At 61.2% G+C, this 17,866-nt stretch overlaps 1 protein-coding gene across 1 annotated transcript in view; it reads right to left on the bottom strand.

The window, feature by feature from the left end:
• Positions 1-975: 975 nt before the first annotated feature.
• RMI2 (RecQ mediated genome instability 2) overlaps positions 976-17,866 on the bottom strand; it is a 703,116-nt gene continuing 686,225 nt past the window's right edge. The window contains exon 2 of the mRNA XM_075565365.1: positions 976-1,525. Coding sequence (XP_075421480.1) covers positions 1,362-1,525 — 164 coding nt within the window. The 3' untranslated portion in view covers positions 976-1,361. The remainder of the gene's footprint in view (positions 1,526-17,866) is intronic.

Here is a 17,866-nt window from a genome sequence, read left to right as displayed (position 1 = left end):
CTTTATGATACTCCCCACCTATCTCTCATAACCCCATCTCTCCCTCTCACCCACACAATACCACCCTCCACATCAAAAACACAATACCCCCTCCACATCCCCCCAGCCCATTCCATGTCAGCAGCCCCCCCAAGTCAGCATCCCATGTCAGCATCCCTCCCATGTCTCTCTTCCCTCAATATATGAATCGCCGCCATTTTTTTAAACTTTAAAAAAAAAAAAAAAAAATTATTTAATTAATTAACTGGCCGGAGTCACTGCGGGCCACACAGAGAGGCCAGACGGGCCGCATGCGGCCCGCGGGCCGTATGTTGTGCAGCCCTGATGTACACTTTTTAAAACTTTTGTTAAAATGTATCTAAGTAATAAAACAAAAACAAAACCACTGCTTTCAGTAGGTGCCAACTGTCCTGGTAACCGCCGCTTTTTTCCCCATTTCATCGGGATCACTGAAACCGCCACAAAGCTGCCTCCCACAGGACTTGCAGCCACTCGCACTGCAGTCTGAGCAGCTGCAAGGTTCCCAGTAGGACAGCTCTGTGGAGATTTCACAGAACAGAAAAAGCTGCGGTTACAGGGACCATCGGGCTCTCAAAGAAGTTCAGCTAAGCAATAAACACACACGTCTGTAGGTTGCACTAGCCCTTTAAAAAAGGAGTTCAACAGTTGGGGTAGTCAGGAGCATATTTACTAAGCTATGCTCTTTCATGAGAAGGCACATAACAACCTATTAAAAGTAAATCGCTATCTTACGTCCCCAGGAAAGTGTATTTTAGCATAGCACAGCTTAGAGAAATTACCAGTAGACCTATATTCCTAGAGGCGCTGTTTGTGGATTCATGTTTGCCCCCATTGTTTTTTTTTATTATGATTTTCACTGTATACCTGTGATTCCAGTGGAAGGCTTTTTTGCACCAAACTGTTTTTTTCTTTTCATACTGTAGTTGAAATAAATATAGACAGTCATTTCTGAACCAGTGGTTATAAATAGGTTTCCCTTTTTACTTAGATAGTACAAATGTGTCCCAAGCATTGCTTGTTGCTATTACAAAGAGCTACTTCCTTATCTTACAGTTTTCTAAACCCAAAGCTGAATAATAATTAACTGAGCTAATAACTTTGCATGACACCAGAGACGAGAATATGAAGTGCTTGTCAAACCTAAAATTATGTAAACATAAAAATTGTTGGTGGAACAGAACACAAAAAACAACCCAATAGATTCATGTAGTATGAAAATTACCACTTACACTGTTAAAATAACAGTTCTGGATAATGTCTGCATGCAAAATATGAACTTTGGCTTTAAACATCCCGAGAAATTAAATGGAAACCATCCCAGAATCCTGTGTTTTGTACCGTTACACATTCTGAGTGTATTTAATGTTCCTGTGCAGATCCTCTACTTCAAGTTTCCACATGCGGCAATGCACAGGATTGTCCGATAAATCTGTAATCTTCACAGCACGCAGAATAGGCTCAGGACTGCAAGACAACACCATGCCCAAAACCATCACGTATTTCCCTACAATAGAAAAAAAAAAGTTACATATTCAGTTTAAATAACAAATGCTACTTAATATGGCTCTACCGCTTTTTATTTTTTTCCAAGGCTTGAATAAGGGGGTCTCCAGGGCTGAACCATATTCATTTCAGCTCTGGGGACCCCCTTCTTGCAGAGATACGCCCATCCGAAGGTGATGCCGGTAGCAGCTCCGGCTGGCCACAGAAAATGTCTGTTTAAAGGACCTGTGAGCCAATAGGAAGCCGCGACATCATCCCGTGCGGGTACCTCTTGCCCAGATACGAGATACCGGTCTACACTTGAGATGAAAGTATCTCGAGTAGCAGGGGATCCCCGCAGACAAATTCAACACGGTTCAGCTCTGCTTCCGGCCTGGGTGGGGGGGGGGGGTCCTTTAAAGCAGCACTCTCTACTCCGAGCTGAACCGCGTTCATTTAAACTCTGGGGACCCCCTGCTTCCCGAGATACATACCTCCGAAGGGGGTGCCGGTAGCGGTTCTGGCTTGGCTAGTTGGGGTTAGCATTAAGGCAGTTTAAAAGTCCGGCTTCACGCGGGCCAATAGGAAGTTGTGATGTCATCCCTTGCTGCTTCCTATTGGCCAGGTGGTCCCTGGAGCCGAAATTAACATGGTTCAGCTCCGGAGACCCCCTGCCTCCCATCTAGGGGGAAAAAATTAAAATACATTCTTCTGTTGGAAATCATTTGCTCTGTTAATCCCTTTCCTGCTTATATTTTAGAGGTGCGAGAATAACCTCTTCACACATCTGCTGCTCACCCACCTCTAATATGTTATTACTCTCACCTCCAATTGAAGACTCCCTGAAGCAGAGGTTTCCAACCGTTTTGTTAAGAAACCCTATCATATTGTGAAATTCTGCAGAATCCCAGCCCTCGCGCCGTTTTTACACATACAACCCCTCTCCCCCAAATTGTACTCAATATGCTCGGCGGTGCCCAGCCTGTGATGCATGAGGGCCCACCACGGTGGCCGATACAGGAAGCTGGAATCTACTGGCAAGTAGGTCTCCGAAAAGCAAATAGCACAGAACCCTTGTGGAATGCCGGCGGAACCCTGATGGGAAAACACTGCACTAGAAAGCTCATCACCACCCCCAGAGTTCATCACCACCCCTAGAAAGCTCATCACCACCCCCAGTCATCACTAGGATACAGAATCTATATTTCCGTCTAATTGTGCTGCCACTGTACACTTTAATAAACATGTTTCAAAAGCTCTGTACAATATAATTTAATTTACAAAGACACATACTTTACTCAAATGGGTTACTAGGTAGAGATGCATACTGTACATATTGATATTTGCAAAAACCATCAGCGCTTCAGATATGCAATGGCCGTTGATGAACTTTTTACGTTGATATAAAAAATGATTGCTGCTGAATTTATATATCTTAAGTGCGCGTGCGAGAGAGTATCCCGATATATAGTTAGACACACACACTCATTACCCTCACAGTGTTTCCTGGAATCTCCTTTGGATGTGATAACGTCTGTACAGTGCATCTGTGACATGTTTATCGCTTCCAGTTAAGAGGAGCATTACATAAGGCCAGAAGCTTGTTTATAGCCTCCTAAACATGTGATGACTGGATCTGAAAGCAAAAGTTATTTCTCTTGGATCAAATGGCAAATGAACATTAGCATAACCTCTAACATTACGAACGTTTATTTTTTTTTTTTTTGAAAGGCAGATAACAGCAAATGGCCACAATATTTATAGGTTTCAAATAAAGCTGATTTTTGCCTTTTTTGAGCCAATGCAGCTGGCCTTCATACAAATCTATCTACGCATGTAGAGGTATCCTTTAGCATGAGGTTTCCCCATATTTTATACGAGTAACTACCTTCATAGATTTGTATACCAGTTCCCTTTTAAAAGCAGCAGGTTATTTTCTCTACTTTATCTGGAACCATCATAAATTGTAATTGTTCCACAAGACTGATACATAAAAATAAAAAGAGAAGATACAGCTGAACCCCGTTATAACGCGGTGCTCGGTGGCCCCAGAATGCGACCGCGTAATAACCAGGATCGCGGGGAGGCGGGGGTATGGAAGAGACAGACTCGTTAATCATAATCCCGTGGTGGCAGTGAGAGTGTGTGCAACAGGGGAAAGCTGAAGGCAACAGGTACCTCAGAGCGCTGCATACTGCTCTGCGCCAGGTCCCCCTCTGTACGCGCAGCCTGGGACAGACGTCACTGAGGAGTGAGGCGCTGACTCTGGAGGCAAGGAGGCTGCAAATAGGTGACTCGGGAGGGTGTGTGTCCAGAAGGTGTCACCATTTAATTTTCTAATTGCAATGCGTAACGAGGATGGGATAAGGTGGACCATTGTCAACAATGAACAGGGGCAGGTTTAGCCATTCATTAACCCTTTTGTTGCCAGGGGGGCCACTTCTGGCAGTGAAAAGGTTAAACTCCCATGCCCCCGTGGATCCCCAGAAGTGCAGGTCTTCACTGCTGGGAGGGTCTTCACAGTAGTGCAATGTGCTGCAAGCCAATCTATGAGGAGGTCGAATGGATCAACATACAGTAAAACGGACAGAAGTAAATGGATTACCTAGCTGAGAGTTTGGTGCAGTAATAGTATGAGCAAGGGGTGAGTCTGCGAGAGGGGAGGAGAGGGGGATAGGATCTCACGCAGTATGGAGAAGCCGGGATGTCGTCTTTCCTCCGCCCCCCCCGGCGGAGTGGGTGTGTGATTAAACTTTGCAAAAAATATATACAGCTCAACCCCGTTATAGCGCGATCCTCGGGGCCACCCAATCCGACCGCACTATAAAATCGGGGTCGCGCTATTTAAAAAAAAAAATGGCCTTCGCGTGTCCGATCGGGAGGGAGGGGGGGGGGAGGGGGAGAAAGAGGCGCTGGCAGCCCTACACGACCCCAGCAGCCACCATACTTTTCCCAGCATTCAGCTCGGCACCATCCAACCACCGATCCCACACCAATCCCCCAGCCTTGCACCAATCCCCCAGCCTCACACCGATCCCGGCAAGCAGCCCCACGATGCCCCAGTAGCTGACACCAAAGGTAGGGGGGGGCGGAGGGGGGCTGTGAGTGTGCGTGCAAAACCCCCCCCCTTTTTTTTTTTAAAGTTCGGGGTACACGCTCAAACCGCGTTATAGCGGATTGTGCTATAATGGGGTTGAGCTGTATTTATTTTCAGAATAAGCCAAGAAAAAAAAAAAATCCATCTTTAGTGCCGCTGGACAACATAATTACAATTTTAAATCAACTTTTGCAAACGGAAAATAGAAACACTCAAGAATAAAAACCATTTGATTAAGTTGATTGCTCCTTCCTTTAAAAAAACATGAAAATGGCTTATGGATAGTTGAAAAATAAATAAAATCAAACCACCTTTATAGATAAATAAATAACACTATAAAGAAACATATTGGAAAGAACGACAGAGAAAGGCAGCAAACAAGTTAGTGTTACTGCTGCAATTCCCCACGGAGGGATTTGTGTGTCGGATTTAACTATACAAAAATGCAAATTATTCAGATTTAACCCACCTTAAAATATGTCAGTGCCACTAGTACCATTTGGCTCCAATATGAACTACTTCAAGTTACTGCTGTGAAGCGCTATGTACATTAATGGCGCTATATAAATAGACATGCATACAAGTTCTATTGACCGTAGCAGCGTTGAAAGTGGACAGATGTATTCACAACTATATATTGTCTGTTTCAGAGTGATGTAAATTGCCCTACGTTAGGAGATGGGGTGCTGGGATTTCACAAAACAAACACATAGAAGACATTTTAGTCCCAAGAGTGTATCTGCTCTCTTAGAACCCTGTAATTAAAAGCACGGAAATTACATACATCATTGCACACAAGGGCATGTTTTCCAATTGCAGGCATTTGTAGAAGGAACGTGTCATAAGATTTTCACACCTGACAAATAGGCCATTGTAATCTTGAAAGCTCATCTAAAATAAGGTCTACAAACTATTTTCCAGCTGGTTTCACAACATTGAGAAACCAAATCAGGTCCATCTGGCCCACATTGCCTACTCACTTTCTCCAGTTGCAGAAAGCAAAAATATATATATATTCCACCTAGCATATGATATAGTGTGCAGAAAAAACAACAACCACCAGACATGCAATACACAGTCAGAGATACATACACAATGAATAAGGTGTTTGCATACAGTGGTCTCAGAGGTCATTTGGATCTTATAAAAGACACACACACACACACACACACACACACACACACACACACACACACACACACACACACACACACACACACACACACACACACACACACACACACACACACACACACACACACACACACACACACACACACACACACACACACACACACACACTTGCTGTATTTTCCGTGGGAGCTTAACCTGTCCAATAGCTATAATTACACAGAGACAGTGGCTAAAATAACCAAAGTATGAATAAAATAGTCTTGCATATTAAAGTTTCTATGGATAGTGTCACCTGCAATCAATGTATTCCCCTTTGCCTGGTAACTGAGTAAATAATGTTTTTAGAGTAGTGAAAGAAAACAAATCATTTTACCAGGCAGTGTGCCATGCTCGTCTCCCTTCACTGTGAAATATAATTCGCTCTACCTAAGCAATAATCAGACCAACCTGTGATCGGTATATCAGCCACTGGTACAATGTCTACACTTATCCAATCAGTAAGCAGCATTGAATTCTGGGAGTAGTAGTTCTGCTCTTAAGGAGGTTATTCAATATACTCCAAAGTGGCCAAACATACTGTTAGAAATCTGTTAATAAGCTGAAATTATTCTAACACGGACCACGTTTGGCTGAACATCCCTATTAAAATAAAAACTACGACATTTCGGAGTAACCTGAATTACCCCCTTCATCGAACACTAAACGAACAGTAGAACCACATGTCTCAGAGTTCCATGAGCTCACATATTTTAGAGGTCCACTTAACATCTACCTACAGTGTTTGCCAGCTTGCCCAAATGACTATTTTGAGCTTCATTTTAGTTAATAACTGTAACCTCCATTTCCCCCCCCCCACACTCCCCACTCTGCCCCCCACACCCATTCCATCCTCCTTCCGTCTGAATAATGGATGTATTTATGAATTTTTATATATACACACATACACATACACACATATATATATACATACACAAATACAACTGTATGCTCATTTGCATGTCTTAGGCAGGTATGCAACCCCACCATTCCCCATCATCACCCAGCATACAGCACTTCCACTGCAGCAAGGGATTCTGGGAAATGACATGCAAATATGCACACTGTCACTTTTTGCCTCAAAAACCATTTTTAACATGGTTCCCTATAGGCAGGCTGTGCTCAAAGATGTGACCATGCAGCAAGCTTAAGCCTATAGGGAACCATGTTAAAAATGGTTTTTGAGGCAAAAAAAGTGACACTGTGTGCTTATTTGCATGTCATTTCCCAGAATCCCTTGCTGCAGTGAAAGTGCTGTATGCTGGGTGATAATGGGGAAAGGCGGGGTTGCAGACCTGCCTAAGACATGCAGATGAGCATACAGTTTTATTTGCATATTTGCTTTCCTGTGGAGGGTTTTTGTCACTTTTTTACTCACCATAACTTAACTCAGTATTATGAAATAAATAAATACACACACACGCTGAGAGACCCGGCGTTGCCCGTGAGTTAAATTTCCCGCTAGGAAAGGGGGGGGGGGGGGGGGAGAGAGACAGACAGTGGACGGGAGAGGGACGGGGGAAGACAGACAGTGGACGGGAGAGGGACGGGGGGAGACAGACAGTGGACGGGGGAGGGACGGGGCGTGACAGTGGACGGGAGAGGGACGGGGCGTGACAGTGGACGGGAGAGGGACGGGGCGTGACAGTGGACGGGAGTGGACGGGGCGTGACAATGGACGGGAGAGGGACGGGGCATGACAGTGGACGGGAGAGGGACGGGGCGTGACAGTGGACGGGAGAGGGACGGGGCGTGACAGTGGACGGGAGAGGGACGGGGCGTGACAGTGGACGGGAGAGGACGGGGCGTGACAGTGGACGGGAGAGGACGGGGCGTGACAGTGGACGGGAGAGGACGGGGCGTGACAGTGGACGGGAGAGGACGGGGTGTGACAGTGGACGGGGCGTGACAGTGGACGGGAGAGGACGGGGCGTGACAGTGGACGGGAGAGGACGGGGCGTGACAGTGGACGGGAGAGGACGGGGCGTGACAGTGGACGGGAGAGGACGGGGCGTGACAGTGGACGGGAGAGGACGGGGCGTGACAGTGGACGGGAGAGGACGGGGCGTGACAGTGGACGGGAGAGGACGGGGCGTGACAGTGGACGGGAGAGGACGGGGCGTGACAGTGGACGGGGCGTGGGAAAGGACGGGGCGTGACAGTGGACGGGGCGTGGGAGAGGACGGGGTGTGACCGTGGACGGGGCGTGGGAGAGGACGGGGCGTGACCGTGGACGGGGCGTGGGAGAGGACGGGTGTGACCGTGGACGGGGCGTGGGAGAGGACGGGGCGTGACCGTGGACGGGAGAGGACGGGGCGTGACCGTGGACGGGAGAGGACGGGGCGTGACCGTGGACGGGAGAGGACGGGGCCTGACCGTGGACGGGAGAGGACGGGGCGTGACCGTGGACGGGAGAGGACGGGGCGTGACCGTGGACGGGAGAGGACGGGGCCTGACCGTGGACAGGAGAGGACGGGGCCTGACCGTGGACGGGAGAGGACGGGGCCTGACCGTGGACGGGAGAGGACGGGGCGTGACCGTGGACGGGAGAGGCCGGGGCGTGACCGTGGACGGGAGAGGCCGGGGCGTGACCGTGGACGGGAGAGGCCGGGGCGTGACCGTGGACGGGAGAGGCCGGGGCGTGACCGTGGACGGGAGAGGACGGGGCGTGACCGTGGACGGGAGAGGACGGGGCGTGACCGTGGACGGGAGAGGACGGGGCGTGACCGTGGACGGGAGAGGACGGGGCGTGACCGTGGACGGGAGAGGACGGGGCGTGACCGTGGACGGGAGAGGACGGGGCGTGACCGTGGACGGGAGAGGACGGGGCGTGACCGTGGACGGGAGAGGACGGGGCGTGACCGTGGATGGGAGAGGGTGAGCGTGGACGGGAGAGGGACGGGGCGTGACAGTGGACGGGAGTGGACGGGGCGTGACAGTGGACGGGAGAGGGACGGGGCGTGACAGTGGACGGGAGAGGGACGGGGCGTGACAGTGGACGGGAGAGGGACGGGGCGTGACAGTGGACGGGAGAGGGACGGGGCGTGACAGTGGACGGGAGAGGACGGGGCGTGACAGTGGACGGGAGAGGACGGGGCGTGACAGTGGACGGGAGAGGACGGGGTGTGACAGTGGACGGGGCGTGACAGTGGACGGGAGAGGACGGGGCGTGACAGTGGACGGGAGAGGACGGGGCGTGACAGTGGACGGGAGAGGACGGGGCGTGACAGTGGACGGGAGAGGACGGGGCGTGACAGTGGACGGGAGAGGACGGGGCGTGACAGTGGACGGGAGAGGACGGGGCGTGACAGTGGACGGGAGAGGACGGGGCGTGACAGTGGACGGGGCGTGGGAAAGGACGGGGCGTGACAGTGGACGGGGCGTGGGAGAGGACGGGGCGTGACCGTGGACGGGGCGTGGGAGAGGACGGGGCGTGACCGTGGACGGGGCGTGGGAGAGGACGGGGCGTGACCGTGGACGGGGCGTGGGAGAGGACGGGGCGTGACCGTGGACGGGAGAGGACGGGGCGTGACTGTGGACGGGAGAGGACGGGGCGTGACAGTGGACGGGAGAGGGACGGGGCGTGACAGTGGACGGGAGAGGGACGGGGCGTGACAGTGGACGGGAGAGGGACGGGGCGTGACAGTGGACGGGAGAGGACGGGGCGTGACAGTGGACGGGAGAGGACGGGGCGTGACAGTGGACGGGAGAGGACGAGGCGTGACAGTGGACGGGAGAGGACGGGGTGTGACAGTGGACGGGGCGTGACAGTGGACGGGAGAGGACGGGGCGTGACAGTGGACGGGAGAGGACGGGGCGTGACAGTGGACGGGAGAGGACGGGGCGTGACAGTGGACGGGAGAGGACGGGGCGTGACAGTGGACGGGAGAGGACGGGGCGTGACAGTGGACGGGAGAGGACGGGGCGTGACAGTGGACGGGAGAGGACGGGGCGTGACAGTGGACGGGAGAGGACGGGGCGTGACAGTGGACGGGGCGTGGGAAAGGACGGGGCGTGACAGTGGACGGGGCGTGGGAGAGGACGGGGCGTGACCGTGGACGGGGCGTGGGAGAGGACGGGGCGTGACCGTGGACGGGGCGTGGGAGAGGACGGGGCGTGACCGTGGACGGGGCGTGGGAGAGGACGGGGCGTGACCGTGGACGGGAGAGGACGGGGCGTGACCGTGGACGGGAGAGGACGGGGCCTGACCGTGGACGGGAGAGGACGGGGCCTGACCGTGGACGGGAGAGGACGGGGCCTGACCGTGGACGGGAGAGGACGGGGCCTGACCGTGGATGGGAGAGGACGGGGCGTGACCGTGGACGGGAGAGGACGGGGCATGACCGTGGACGGGAGAGGACGGGGCGTGACCGTGGACGGGAGAGGACGGGGCCTGACCGTGGACGGGAGAGGACGGGGCCTGACCGTGGACGGGAGAGGACGGGGCCTGACCGTGGACGGGAGAGGACGGGGCCTGACCGTGGACGGGAGAGGACGGGGCCTGACCGTGGACGGGAGAGGACGGGGCCTGACCGTGGATGGGAGAGGACGGGGCGTGACCGTGGACGGGAGAGGACGGGGCGTGACCGTGGACGGGAGAGGACGGGGCGTGACCGTGGACGGGAGAGGCCGGGGCGTGACCGTGGACGGGAGAGGACGGGGCGTGACCGTGGACGGGAGAGGACGGGGCGTGACCGTGGACGGGAGAGGACGGGGCGTGACCGTGGACGGGAGAGGACGGGGCGTGACCGTGGACGGGAGAGGACGGGGCGTGACCGTGGACGGGAGAGGACGGGGCGTGACCGTGGACGGGAGAGGACGGGGCGTGACCGTGGATGGGAGAGGGTGAGCGTGGACGGGAGAGGGGGGGGGGTGAGCGTGGACGGGAGAGGACGGGGCATGACCGTAGACGGGAGAGGGGGGGTGACCGTGGACGGGAGAGGGGTGACCGTGGACGGGTGACCGTGGACGGGAGAGGGGGGGTGACCGTGGACGGGAGAGGGGGGTGTGTGACCGTGGACGGGAGAGGACGGGGCCTGACCGTGGACGGGAGAGGACGGGGCCTGACCGTGGACGGGAGAGGACGGGGCCTGACCGTGGACGGGAGAGGACGGGGCCTGACCGTGGACGGGAGAGGACGGGGCCTGACCGTGGACGGGAGAGGACGGGGCCTGACCGTGGATGGGAGAGGACGGGGCGTGACCGTGGACGGGAGAGGACGGGGCGTGACCGTGGACGGGAGAGGACGGGGCGTGACCGTGGACGGGAGAGGACGGGGCGTGACCGTGGACGGGAGAGGCCGGGGCGTGACCGTGGACGGGAGAGGCCGGGGCGTGACCGTGGACGGGAGAGGACGGGGCGTGACCGTGGACGGGAGAGGACGGGGCGTGACCGTGGACGGGAGAGGACGGGGCGTGACCGTGGACGGGAGAGGACGGGGCGTGACCGTGGACGGGAGAGGACGGGGCGTGACCGTGGACGGGAGAGGACGGGGCGTGACCGTGGACGGGAGAGGACGGGGCGTGACCGTGGATGGGAGAGGGTGAGCGTGGACGGGAGAGGGGGGGGGGGGTGAGCGTGGACGGGAGAGGACGGGGCATGACCGTAGACGGGAGAGGACGGGGCATGACCGTAGACGGGAGAGGACGGGGCATGACCGTGAACGGGAGAGGACGGGGCATGACCGTGGACGGGAGAGGGGGGGTGACCGTGGACGGGAGAGGGGTGACCGTGGATGGGTGACCGTGGACGGGAGAGGGGGGGTGACCGTGGACGGGAGAGGGGGGTGTGTGACCGTGGACGGGGTGTGACCGTGGACGGGAGAGGGGGGTGTGTGACCGTGGACGGGAGAGGGGGGGGTGTGACCGTGGACGGGAGAGGGGGGGGTGTGACCGTGGACGGGAGAGTGGGGGTGTGTGACAGTGGACGGGAGAGGACGGGAGGTGACCGTGGACGGGAGAGGGGGAGGTGACCGTGGAGGTGACCGTGGACGGGAGAGGGGGGGGTGACCGTGGACGGGAGAGGGGGGGTGACCGTGGACGGGAGAGGGGGAGGTGACCGTAGACAGCAGAGGGGGGGTGACCGTGGACGGGAGAGAGGGGGGTGACCGTGGACGGGAGAGGGGGGGTGACCGTGGATGGGAGAGGGGGGGTGACCGTGGACAGGAGAGCGGGGAGAGTGACCGTGGACGGGAGAGGTGACCGTGGACGGGAGAGGTGACCGTGGACGGGAGAGGTAACCGTGGACGGGAGAGGTGACCGTGGACGGGAGAGGTGACCGTGGACGGGAGAGGTGACCGTGGACGGGAGAGGTGACCGTGGACGGGAGAGGTGACCGTGGACGGGAGAGGGGGGGGGTGACCGTGGACGGGAGAGGGGGGGTGACCGTGGACGGGGAGAGCGGGGGGGGGTGACCGTGGACGGGAGAGCGGGTGACCGTGGACGGGAGAGCGGGGGGGGGGTGACCATGGACGGGAGAGCGGGGGGGGGTGACCGTGGATGGGAGAGCGGGGGGGTGACCATGGACGGGAGAGCGGGGGGGTGACCGTGGACGGGAGAGCGGGGGGGGGGGGGGGTGACCGTGGACTGGGGGGGTGACCGTTGACGGGAGAGCGGGGGGGGGGGGGTGACCGGGGACGGGAGAGCGGGGGGGGGTGACCGTGGACGGGAGAGCGGGGGGGGGGGTGACCGTGGACGGGAGAGCGGGGGGGGTGTGACCGTGGACGGGAGAGCGGGGAGAGTGACCATGGACGGGAGAGCGGGGAGAGTGACCGTGAACGGGAGAGCGGGGGGGGGGTGACCGTGGACGGGAGAGCGGGGGGGGGGTGACCGTGGACGGGAGAGCGGGGGGGGGGGTGACCGTGGACGGGAGAGCGGGGGGGGGGGGTGACCGTGGATGGGAGAGCGGGGGGGGGGTGACCGTGGACAGGAGAGCGGGGTGACCGTGGACGGGAGAGCGGGGGGGGGTGGGTGACCGTGGACGGGAGAGCGGGGGGGTGACCGTGGACGGTAGAGCAGGGGGGGGGGGGTGACCGTGGACGGGAGAGCGGGGTGAGGGGTGACCGTGGACGGGAGAGCGGGGGGGTGACCGTGGACGGGAGAGCGGGGGGGGGGGGTGACCGTGGACGGGAGAGCGGGGGGGGGGGGGGGTGACCGTGGACGGGAGAGCGGGGGGGGGGGGGGGTGACCGTGGACGGGAGAGCGGGGGGGGGGTGACCGTGGACGGGAGGGTGACCGTGGACGAGAGAGGGGGGGGTGACCGTGGACGGGAGAGGGGGGGGGTGACCGTGGACGGGAGAGGGGGGGGTGACCGTGGACGGGAGAGGGGTGACCGTGGACGGGAGAGGGGGGGGGGGTGACCGTGGACGGGAGAGGGTGACCGTGGACGGGAGAGGGTGACCGTGGACGGGAGAGGGTGACCGTGGACGGGAGAGGGTGCCCGTGGACGGGAGAGGGTGACCGTGGACGGGAGAGGGTGACCGTGGACGGGAGAGGGTGACCGTGGACGGGAGAGGTGACCGTGGACGGGAGAGGTGACCGTGGACGGGAGAGGGGGGGGGTAACCGTGGACGGGAGAGGTGACCGTGGATGGGAGAGGGGGGGTGACCGTGGACGGGAGAGGGGGTGACCGTGGACTGGAGAGGGGGGGGGGGGTGACCGTGGACGGGAGAGCGGGGAGAGTGACCGTGGACGGGAGAGCGGGGAGAGTGACCGTGGACGGGAGAGCGGGGAGAGTGACCGTGAACGGGAGAGCGGGGGGGGGGTGACCGTGGACGGGAGAGCGGGGGGGGGGGTGACCGTGGACGGGAGAGCGGGGGGGGGGGGGGGTGACCGTGGATGGGAGAGCGGGGGGGGGGTGACCGTGAACAGGAGAGCGGGGTGACCGTGGACGGGAGAGCGGGGGGGTGACCGTGGACGGGAGAGCGGGGGGGGTGACCGTGGACGGTAGAGCAGGGGGGGGGGGGGGTGACCGTGGACGGGAGAGCGGGGTGGGGGGTGACCGTGGACGGGAGAGCGGGGGGGTGACCGTGGACGGGAGAGCGGGGGGGGGGGTGACCGTGGACGGGAGAGCGGGGGGGGGGGGGTGACCGTGGACGGGAGAGCGGGGGGGGGGGTGACCGTGGACGGGAGGGTGACCGTGGACGAGAGGGGGGGTGACCGTGGACGGGAGAGGGGGGGGTGACCGTGGACGGGAGAGGGGGGGGTGACCGTGAACGGGAGAGGGGTGACCGTGGACGGGAGAGGGGGGGGGGTGACCGTGGACGGGAGAGGGTGACCGTGGACGGGAGAGGGTGACCGTGGACGGGAGAGGGTGACCGTGGACGGGAGAGGGTGACCGTGGACGGGAGAGGGTGCCCGTGGACGGGAGAGGGTGACCGTGGACGGGAGAGGGTGACCGTGGACGGGAGAGGGTGACCGTGGACGGGAGAGGTGACCGTGGACGGGAGAGGTGACCGTGGACGGGAGAGGGGGGGGGGTAACCGTGGACGGGAGAGGTGACCGTGGATGGGAGAGGGGGGGTGACTGTGGACGGGAGAGGGGGTGACCGTGGACTGGAGAGGGGGGGGGGGTGACCGTGGATGGGAGAGCGGGGGGAGGGGGTGACCGTGGATGGGAGAGCGGGGGGGTGACCGTGGACGGGAGAGGTGACCGTGGACGGTGACCGTGGACGGGAGAGCGGGGGGGGGTGACCGTGGACGGCAGAGGTGACCGTGGACGGGAGAGGGGGGGGGTGACCGTGGACGGGAGAGGGGGGGGGTGACCGTGGACGGGAGAGGGGGGGGGTGACCATGGACGGGAGAGGGGGGGGGTGACCGTGGACTGGAGAGGTGACCGTGGACGGGAGGGGGGGAGTGACCGTGGACGGGAGAGGGGGGGGGGGTGACCGTGGACGGGAGAGCGGGGGGTGACCGTGGACGGGAGAGCGGGGAGAGGTGACCGTGGACGGGAGAGGGGGGGTGACCGTGGACGGGAGAGGGGGGGGGTGACCGTGGACGGGAGAGAGGGGGTGACCGTGGACAGGAGAGGGGGGGTGACCGTGGACGGGAGAGGGGTGACCGTGGACGGGAGAGGGGGGGGGTGACCGTGGACGGGAGAGGTGACCGTGGACGGGAGAGGGGGGGGGTGACCGTGGACGGGAGAGGTGTGACCGTGGACGGGAGAGGGGGGGTGACCGTGGACGGGAGAGGGGGGGGTGACCGTGGATGGGAGAGGGGGGGTGACCGTGGACGGGAGAGGGGGGGGTGACCGTGGACGGGAGAGGGGAGGGGTGACCGTGGACGGGAGAGGGGAGGGGTGACCGTGGACGGGAGAGGGGAGGTGTGACCGTGGACGGGAGAGGGGAGGGGTTACCGTGGACGGGAGAGGGGAGGGGTGACCGTGGACGGGAGAGGGGAGGGGTGACCGTGGACGGGAGAGGGGAGGGGTGACCGTGGACGGGAGAGTGGGGGGTGGGTGACCGTGGACGGGAGAGTGGGGGGGGGTGTGACCGTGGACGGGAGAGCGGGGGGGGGTGACCGTGGACGGGAGAGCGGGGGGGGGGGTGACCGTGGACGGGAGAGCGGGGGGGGGGTGACCGTGACCGTGGACGGGGGGGGGTGACCGTGGACGGGAGAGCGGGGGGTGACCGTGGATGGGAGAGCGGGGGTGACCGTGGACGGGAGAGCGGGGGGGGGGGGGGGTGACCGTGGACGGGGAGAGCGAGGGGGGTGACCGTGGACGGGAGAGCGGGGAGGGGGTGACCGTGGACGGGAGAGCGGGGGGGGGGTGACCGTGGACGGGAGAGCGGGGGTGACCGTGGACGGGAGAGCGGGGGTGACCGTGGACGGGAGAGCGGGGGGGGTGACCGTGGACGGGAGAGCGAGGGGGGTGACCGTGGACGGGAGAGCGGGGAGGGGGTGACCGTGGACGGGAGAGCGGGGGGGGGTGACCGTGGACGGGAGAGCGGGGGGTGACCGTGGATGGGAGAGCGGGGGTGACCGTGGACGGGAGAGCGGGGGGGGGTGACCGTGGACGGGAGAGCGAGGGGGGTGACCGTGGACGGGAGAGCGAGGGGGGTGACCGTGGACGGGAGAGCGGGGAGGGGGTGACCGTGGACGGGAGAGCGGGGAGGGGGTGACCGTGGACGGGAGAGCGGGGGGGGGGGGTGACCGTGGATGGGAGAGCGGGGGGGGGGGTGACCGTGGACGGGAGAGCGGGGGGTGACCGTGGACGGGAGAGCGGGGGGGGGGGGGGGTTGACCGTGGATGGGAGAGCGGGGTGACCGTGGATGGGAGAGCGGGGGTGACTGTGGACGGGGGGGTGACCGTGGACGGGAGAGGGGGGGGGGGTGACAGTGGACGGGAGAGGGGGGGGGTGACAGTGGACGGGAGAGGGGGGGGTGACCGTGGACGGGAGAGGGGGGTGACCCTGGACGGGAGAGGGGGGGGGTGACAGTGGATGGGAGGGGTGACCGTGGACGGAAGGGGGGGGTGACCGTGGATGGGAGTGACCGTGGACGGGGTGACCGTGGATGGGAGCGCGGGGGGGGTGACCGTGGACGGGAGAGGTGACCGTGGACGGGAGAGGGGGGGTGAACGTGGACGGGAGAGGAGGGGGGGGTGACCGTGGACAGGAGAGCGGGGGGGGGGGTTGACCGTGGACGGGAGAGTGGGGGGTGACTGTGGACTGTGGACTGTGACCGTGGACGGGAGGGGGGGTGACCGTGGACGGGAGTGACCGTGGACGGGGTGACCGTGGACGGGAGCGCGGGGGGGTGACCGTGGATGGGAGAGGTGACCGTGGACGGGAGAGGGGGGGTGAACGTGGATGGGAGAGGAGGGGGGGGGGTGACCGTGGACGGGAGAGCGGGGGTGACCGTGGACGGGAGAGGGGGGGGGTGACAGTGGACGGGAGAGGGGGGGGGGGTGACAGTGGACGGGAGAGGGGGGGGGTGACAGTGGACGGGAGAGGGGGGGGTGACCGTGGACGGGAGAGGGGGGTGACCCTGGACGGGAGAGGGGGAGGGGTGACCGTGGACGGGAGTGACCGTGGACGGGGTGACCGTGGACGGGAGCGCGGGGGGGTGACCATGGACGGGAGAGGTGACCGTGGACGGGAGAGGGGGGGTGAACGTGGACAGGAGAGGAGGGGGGGATGACCGTGGACGGGAGAGCAGGGGGGGGTAACCGTGGACGGGAGAGGGGGGGGGTAACCGTGGACGGGAGAGGGGGTGACCGTGGACGGGAGAGGGGGTGACCGTGGACGGGAGAGGGGGTGACCGTGGACGGGAGAGGGGGTGACCGTGGACGGGAGAGGGGGTGACCGTGGACGGGAGAGGGGGTGACCGTGGACGGGAGAGGGGGTGACCGTGGACGGGAGAGGGGGGTGACCGTGGACGGGAGAGGGGGTGACCGTGGACGGGAGAGGGGGTGACCGTGGACGGGGAGAGGGGGTGACCGTGGACGGGAGAGGGGGTGACCGTGGACGGGAGAGGGGGGTGTCCGTGGACGGGAGAGGGGGTGACCGTGGACGGGAGAGGGGGTGACCGTGGACGGGAGAGGGGGTGACCTTGGACGGGAGAGGGGGTGACCGTGGACGGGAGAGGGGGTGACCGTGGACGGGAGAGGGGGTGACCGTGGACGGGAGAGGGGGTGACCGTGGACGGGAGAGGTGACCGTGGACGGGAGAGGTGACCGTGGACGGGAGAGGGGGGGGGGGGTGACCGTGGACGGGAGAGGGTGACCGAGGACGGGAGAGGGGGGGGGGTGACCGTGGACGGGAGAGTGACTGTGGACGGGAGAGGGGGGGTGACCGTGGACAGGAGAGGGGGGGGAGGAGGGTGGGGGACAGTGGGGGGGGGGGGGGGCGGGGGACATGAGGGACGGGGACAGTGGACACACACACACACACACACACACAGTGTCACACACCTCTTCTTCCGGGCACCGCCTTGTTAGTTACTCCGCGAGGGAGGAAAGGGGTCCTTCCGGCCGCCTCCATCTTAGGCGCACGTGGCAGCTGCAGGCTGCCCGCCCACTGCCTGTCCCCGCGCCGGGGAGGGGGGAGGCGAGCGGGAGGGGGAGGGGGGAGGCGAGTGGAGCGGGAGGGGGGAGGCGAG

This window comes from Ascaphus truei, chromosome 11 (genome assembly GCF_040206685.1).
Source record: "Ascaphus truei isolate aAscTru1 chromosome 11, aAscTru1.hap1, whole genome shotgun sequence".
NCBI lineage: Eukaryota > Metazoa > Chordata > Amphibia > Anura > Ascaphidae > Ascaphus > Ascaphus truei.
The sequence above is the reverse complement of the archived record's forward strand: the minus strand, read 5'-3'. Positions and strand labels throughout refer to the sequence as shown.